At 39.8% G+C, this 7,185-nt stretch overlaps 1 protein-coding gene across 1 annotated transcript; it reads left to right on the forward strand.

The window, feature by feature from the left end:
* Nucleotides 1-358: 358 nt before the first annotated feature.
* Nucleotides 359-6,554, forward strand: SAXO3 (stabilizer of axonemal microtubules 3; the record flags this gene model as incomplete). The annotated part of the gene is made up of 5 exons (XM_083378962.1): nt 359-514; nt 760-948; nt 3,302-3,463; nt 4,016-4,143; nt 5,802-6,554. The coding sequence occupies 5 exons, from the start codon at nt 359-361 to the stop codon at nt 6,142-6,144; spliced, it is 978 nt and encodes a 325-aa protein (XP_083235088.1). The 3' UTR covers nt 6,145-6,554.
* Between the last annotated feature and the right edge of the window lie 631 nt (nt 6,555-7,185).

Consider the following 7,185-nt stretch of genomic DNA (forward strand, 5'->3'; position numbering starts at 1 on the left):
TACGTTTAATCGCCAATCCAATTTCTTAGAAGAATAAATTCAAATAGCAACATGGTTGCGGAAAGGAAAGGAGAGGGGGAGGCAGAGAATAGAGATAAAATATCATGGAAACGAACATTTACTTTTTTCAGATATTGCTAGTCCTGATTCTCCCCACCCCAATTCATCATAACCGCTGCACTTCCCTCAGTCGAATCAAAGGAAAAGAGCCACAAAACGTTACGCTGAAGAGTTCTGTTACCCGGGCAACCTTTATCACAAACATTCTAGAAGTCCCACCCCTTTCGTGATCTTGCATTCGCCGCTGCCGCTAAGGCAACACTCCATTAGTAACCATGTCCAAAAAGCAGGAGCAAGCATGGCAGACACTTCCTCCGCCTTTCCCTTCGGTTGGGAGGTGGACTCCGGCGCGCTGGTACCTTCCGAAGGCCGCCGACAAGACTGGAGACTGACTAGCAGTGGAGTGGGGCTCAATTACAGCCCATCATTGCCTTTCCCGCCGCCTTATGCGCGAGTAAGCAAGCTGATATTTAGCAGGATAGCTGGTGCAATCCGGATAGTTTGTAAACACTAAGGTTTGGAGAAGAGGAGGCGGCTAAGATCCCTGGGTTCTCTGCGAGAGGGCTGGAGTGACACCAAAAAAACAGGACGGGATGCTTTGAGGCAGATCCTGTTTGTATCCACGTGGTCCCCACATTTTTTGATTGTCCATTCTTTTTCTGTGTACTCACTGTTCCTCCTGCAACTTTCCATTGTTAGTCCACGATCCAGGAACCGTTGCCACCTGCCTCCCAGAAAGTATGGCAAGATGAAGTCATTCCCCGGCTGGCTACCACTGCACAACTTGCCCACTGCATGAAAACTCATAGGGAACTGCTAGCTCAACCCCGCTACTCTGTCTCTGCCTCACATCAAGACGTCCGCTATAACAAAGATTTGAGAGAGAAGGTAAGAGATTCTGGGGGAACTTTAGCAATTGGGTGCTCTTAGGAAAGTGTCTTGGAAAAGGCATTAAGAAGCAGATTCCTGATTTTACTAGAGAAATAGTTAAGGTCCTATCTGGTTCCAGGAAGACCTTAGTGCAGCAGGATGAAGAGCTGACAATCAGACCCAGAAGGAACAGCTCTGGGAACACTTACAAACACTTGAATCATTTAATGCTGGGCTTTGCTTTTTTCACTTCCCTCCTGACCTCTTTTCCTGTGTGCAAGACTCTTCTATTGCAAGCCTGAAGGCAGAGCCTACATACCAATACAGTACAGAGTACAGAGAAGAGCAACCAAGATGATTAGGGGACTGGAGGCTAAAACATACAAGGAACGGTTGCTGGAATTGGGTATGTCTACTTTAATGAAGAGAAGGACGAGGGGGGACATGATAGCAGTGTTCCAATATCTGGGGTTGCCACATAGAAGAGGGGAGACAAGCTATTCTCCAAAGCACCTGAAGGCAGGACAAGAAGCAATGGATGGAAACTAACCAAAGAGAGAAGCAACCTAGAACTAAGGAGAAATTTCCTGACAGTTAGAACAATTAATCAGTGGAACAACCTGCCTCCAGAAGTTGTGAATGCTCCAACACTAGAAGTCTTTTAAGAAGAGATTGGACAGTGATTTGTCTGAAATGGTATAGGGTTTCCTGCCTGAAAGGAGGTTGGACTAGATGACCTCCAAGGTCCCTTCCAACTTTATTATTATTATTGTTGTTGTTGTTATTTAAAAATACCCATATTGCTTGGCTTTATTTGCTTTTTTCAAATTTCCAAAACAAAAAAAAGTCTATCTTGTTTCAATTACCATAAAACACTCTAGGGAACAAGTGATAATAATAAAAATAAAATGTATTAGGCACAAGATATTTTGTCACCAAAAGTAAAATCAAGTTACAAATTACCCTATGCTACTCTGATACAGTAGGTGAAACTGGAGCATCTCACAACTTTATTTATGGTAACATTTTATATAACATTCAATAATAAAGTAACATTGTTTCGCATAATTACCAGCCAATGATGGTTGTAGGACAGAGGGATTTGTGAATAACACAAGTAACCTTTCTATTTTGAACAATAAATATTTTAAGAAAGTCAACTCTCAATATGAATCAAATCAACAAGGATAATCTTAAAAATAAGGAATTTCTCCCTTCCCCGTAGTCTTAGGAACAGTATTAACTTTCATTACATTTAATCATCTGTCCCTCTTTTTAATATAATTTTTAAAATTTGTTTTTATAAAACATATAAAAACTAACACAAACTAATAAAATGTAGAAGCAGGAAAGAAAGAATAAAGTGAAAGTGTAGAAAGAATCGAAAAGAACAAAAAGTAGCTTTCAATTTCCTTTACAGAAATAGTTACAAAATTCTCTTACTCTGATTACAAAAAACATGTCCTTTTTTCTATTTTTTTTTCTAATAATCAAAACCACAAATCACCTATGCATTTTTTCTGTTTCAGGCAAAAAAAAAAAATAAGTGGTTTCTAATTGACCATAAATCTAGATTACATTTTCCTCTAATTCATCAAAAATAAAAAATGAAGTTTGTTCCTTAGCGGTTGAAACCTTTCATAGGTCCTCCCTTAGTTATATTTTTTGCAAATAAATTTTAAATCTTTAAGCAAAGTCTCTTATATTTCCATAATCTAGAAAGACTAATCACAAAAGATAAGACATCACAAGAAGTCTTATCTTTACTGCAAAAGAAAATCTCTCTTCAGTTGTAATTGATTACTTCTTAAAGTGATTAAGAGAATGGGGAGAGTAAGGCTGTAAAGTCCCTAATGGTTCCACTGAAGTGTAGGTGAAAGTCTAGGATTCCCAGCAGCTCAACTCCTGATCTAGCTGCAATGCCTTTTCTGTTTTTGCAGCTTAATCAGAAGGAGCTGCCATCAAGAACCAATGTAATTAATCTATGAATCTCTCTTTGATCCAGAGAAATAAAAGCCAGCCAGAAATCATCTCCCAGCTGGCTTTCAAAGGCTACAGCAGCTTTCCTCACTTTGGAGAATATCAAACTGTCACTCCCTTCAGCAGAGGTCCCCAACCTTTTGGGCACCAGGGATCGGTTCTGTGGAGAGGTTTTTTCCACGGACTGGAGTGTGTGGTTTTGTGTGCTGCCTGCATCTCACAGATGGGGCTTTGCTTGTTTGTGCAGACCGGTTGCTGGCATGCCGCAGCCTGATACTGGTCCATGGACCGGGGGTTGGGGACCTCTACCCTATAGGAAACAACTCAGCTGTCCTACTTTCTACTATGTATTCTGTTTCCTGAACTCTCAACCTGCTCTTGTCACCAACAGCTGAAGCTTAGAGCCTGGAGGTTCCCCCTAACTATGGGCAACCAGAAGAGTGAGATCCAAGCAAATTTTCGTGGTTGGCCCAATCTCCCGCACAACCCCACCTTTCATGCTGGGCCTCAGCCATTCAGGTTGGCAGCTCATCACACAGATGGAGCATCCAAGGTATCTGGAATTTCAGAGACAAAAGGAGGACACCCACACTTCTTTTTCCTGAAGAGTCAGCTTTACTTGCCAGAGTCAGGATCTCCAAATTAAGGATGTTTCATTGTGCATGTTTTTGCAAAGTTTTCTTGCATACTGTGTGTCCCCGTCTTTTTGATACTAAGCAAATGAATGTTTAATGTCCTTTAGGCTCTTGCCAGATCTATGTGCAGCTTGTGTATGCTGGAGGCACATCAGCTAGGGGTGGCCTGGGGTTAGGGATGACTTCAAATTTGCAGAGGAACAACTTCCAGAGATAGACTTTGGTAGTTTATCTGACAGGGACAATATATAGCTATTTAAATTTCCTACAGTGCATTAAGTCTACTAAGGGAATTGTGGAAATTTTAAAAAGCGGATGTCATGGGGGAGGGAATTAGGTGGCCTTTCTAATTGATGCTGGACCTGACTGAACAGTCATCTTCTTAAAGATATCTTCTGCAGCAGAGAAAATGTTGCTTAGCAAATTCAGAAAATCCTGTCCAATAGTGGTCTTTATTCTTTTCACTATAGTTGGTGGTAGCCACTACACAGAACAATGTCCTCGCTGGAAGACCCTTCTACATCTGTGACAAGGCAGTGCTGAAGCGTAATGAACCCTACTTATCTACCACTGCCCAGGACTTCCGGATCTTCACACAGTTAGTGGAACATCTGTGGTATCTTTTCCCCACTCTTTCAGTGTCATATAGGTAGTCCTCAACTTAGGATCAAAATGAAGCCCAGAATTTCAGTCCTACATCATTCTGGTTATTTTAGAGTCTCAGTGGTACTACTAGTTTACATAACACCTTCAGAATCTGTATTTACATCTGTAAATGTAATTCTTAATTTACAGCGATAATTGGGATTAGATTCTGGTTGTAATTCATTACTGTTATTAAGTTGAAGCATCTATGTAATAAAAACAATTTTATGACATTTTCTGCAGCAGTCATTAAACAAATCACTGCGCTTGCTGAGCGAACTTTAAAGTCATACCTGTAAACCCATTCTTTCCACTGAGAGTTTTTACCAGACAACAGGCAAAAAAGTCATAAATTGTGGTCACATGACCATTTGACCTACAACAGATCATAAAAGCGCTGGTTGTCAAGCACCTGAAATGTGGTCACATGACTACAGTGTATGGCATGGCATTTTACAACAGTCAAAAGTGTTTTACAGACCATAAAGCATCCTATGACCCTGTCATAATTTTAAATGGTTATTAAACGGTTGGTTGTAAATCATGGATTACTTGTATTAGTTGCAGGGGAGCAAAGTGGGAGGCATATGCTCCTAGGTTCTTCAAAACACATAGCTGGAAAAAGGATACTGGACTCCACATGATTTTGCTTTGATTCAAAAAGCTCTACTTTTATAAGACATTTCCATTCTTGCTAACCTGAATTTTCGGTATTCTTTTCATTAGCCCACGGAGACTCATTTCACTTTAATCACTGTAAGTTCCATTCTGCCAATTGTGCCAAATATGCTGATCAGTATATATATGACACAATTGAGCCCCAAATTTCCATAGCTAAGCAAGACTTTATTAAGTGAGTGTTGCCCTATTTTATAACCTTTCTTGCCACAGTTGTTAAGTAAATCACTACGTTTTTAAGTTAGTAATACAATTGTTAAGTAAATCTGGGTTCCCCATTGATGTCGCTTGTCAGAAAGTTGAAAAGGGTGATCACATGATCCCAGGACATTGCAACAGTCTTAAAGTCATGTCAGTTGTCAAGCATACGAATTTTAAGTATGAAAAATGGTCATAAATCACTTTTTTCAGTGCCACTGTAATTTTGAACAGTCACTAAATGATGGTTGTAAGTTGAGGACTACCTATATCTTGTTCTGCACAATTCATCCTACCTATGCTAGTCTATAACCATAGTAAATTTTGATTCATCCTATTAATTTTGCTAAGAAAAAGTGAGGAGCTCCCAATCTCTCTTCTAGAAGCTTGTAAAACCTGTAGGCATCACCCACAGGCATCGCCACTGTAGTCATAGGGACTAGAAATATTTCTTCTTTGAAATTAAAAATTAGCTTCTTAGTAAGCTGAATTCTAAATGTAGTGCTCTATTTAATGCCCTCGAAGCAGCACAAACAGACTTGAGAATTTATTCTTGCATTACTATATATAAAGGAAATATAAGCATCTGCTTCTAGAATGAAATAAACCTGCCCTTCTTGTCTTCTTATAAAGTAATTGAGTCTCACTCCATACATAACACTGCACATATTTCCTGCTTTTGTCTACCTTCCTGAAAAAAATGATTTCTTTTGTTCTATCTCCATTCCTTCATAGGAAAGAATTTCAAGGGTATACTCAGAAGGAAATTCTCAATTTGAATTCTTATCCTCTGATTCGTGAACCTGGGCCTATGCGAGATCTCCAGATGTTTCCAAAGGCTACCCGGGTACCCCACCTGATCCTGAACCCTGCTGTGCCTCACCGTGGTTTATTCAGCCTGGCCCAAGAAACCTACCAACTTCCCAATGATCACAAGCGAACCTGGAACCGCTTCTGCCCTGTGCAGCAGCCACCAACAGTTTCCTGTCGGGTGCCTGTGGTGGAAATCACGTGTGTGCCACACATGTATGAGACTGAATATAAATGCTATGGAAGTGGCAAACCTATGCCAGTGTGAGATGGACAGAGATTTGTACTCACTCACTAGTCCCTTTTTCTACTTCATCCAAAAAGAAGAAGAAAAAATATTTTATCATGTTTACTTTTTGATCATTTTGTTGAAATAACTAAAACAAAAACTCTAGATGCGTTCAACAAACAGAACATTTTGACTTATACTTTGCTATACTGTCTTAGCATTTTAGCTTCAGAAAGCTGTGACCAAACTAGGCATAAGTTGCCATGCATCTGTGCTCACCTGAAGAATATTAGGCCCACAGCAGTAAGCAAACCAATACAGGATTAATGTGCAAGAATTGATTCTTGCACTACTGTATATAAAGAAAATAGAAGCATCTCCAGAGGGGACTTCTGGAGTGAAATAAATCTGCCCTTCTTGTCTTCTTATAAAGTACTTTAATCTCACTCCATACACAACAATACCAGAACTACATGTAGCCCTCAATTTAAGACCAGTTGTTTAGCAACCATTTGAAGTTACAACAGACTTCCATGAGGATACTTATAATCTGGTTCCAAAGTTCTAATGGTTAGGCCATCGACTGCATTTTGGATGTTCAGAAAGTGGTCCACATCTACAGCTGTTTGCAGTGTCCTGCAGCCATGTGAACATGTTTTGTGATGTTTTCTGAAAACTGGCATTTCTTGTTTTTGGCAAAAAACACCCAATTGTTTGTTTAATGACCACGTTTGCTTAACAACTGCAACAAAAAAGTCATAAAATTGGATCTGTTATATGAGTGATCCATTTTATGATTGTCACAACTTACAGTGATAACGGGCAAGCTCTATTATGGTCATAAGTTGAGGACTACTGTACAATGACACTGAATTCCAAAACAAAAAGTCATAAGGGAATAGCAAATAAGAACTAGCATTTGCTAGGCCTAGCTAATTCTTCAGGATTGATAGCCATAGTCATTTGCTTCAGTTACCCACAAAACAACCCCGCCCCCTCTATATTGGCTCTTTGCTATGTGGTTCACTGATGCCTCAAGCATGGATAGGTCCTCACAGTCAGCAACCAGGTTTGTTACAT

Source organism: Vipera ursinii (assembly GCF_947247035.1).
Source record: "Vipera ursinii genome assembly, chromosome: Z".
NCBI lineage: Eukaryota > Metazoa > Chordata > Lepidosauria > Squamata > Viperidae > Vipera > Vipera ursinii.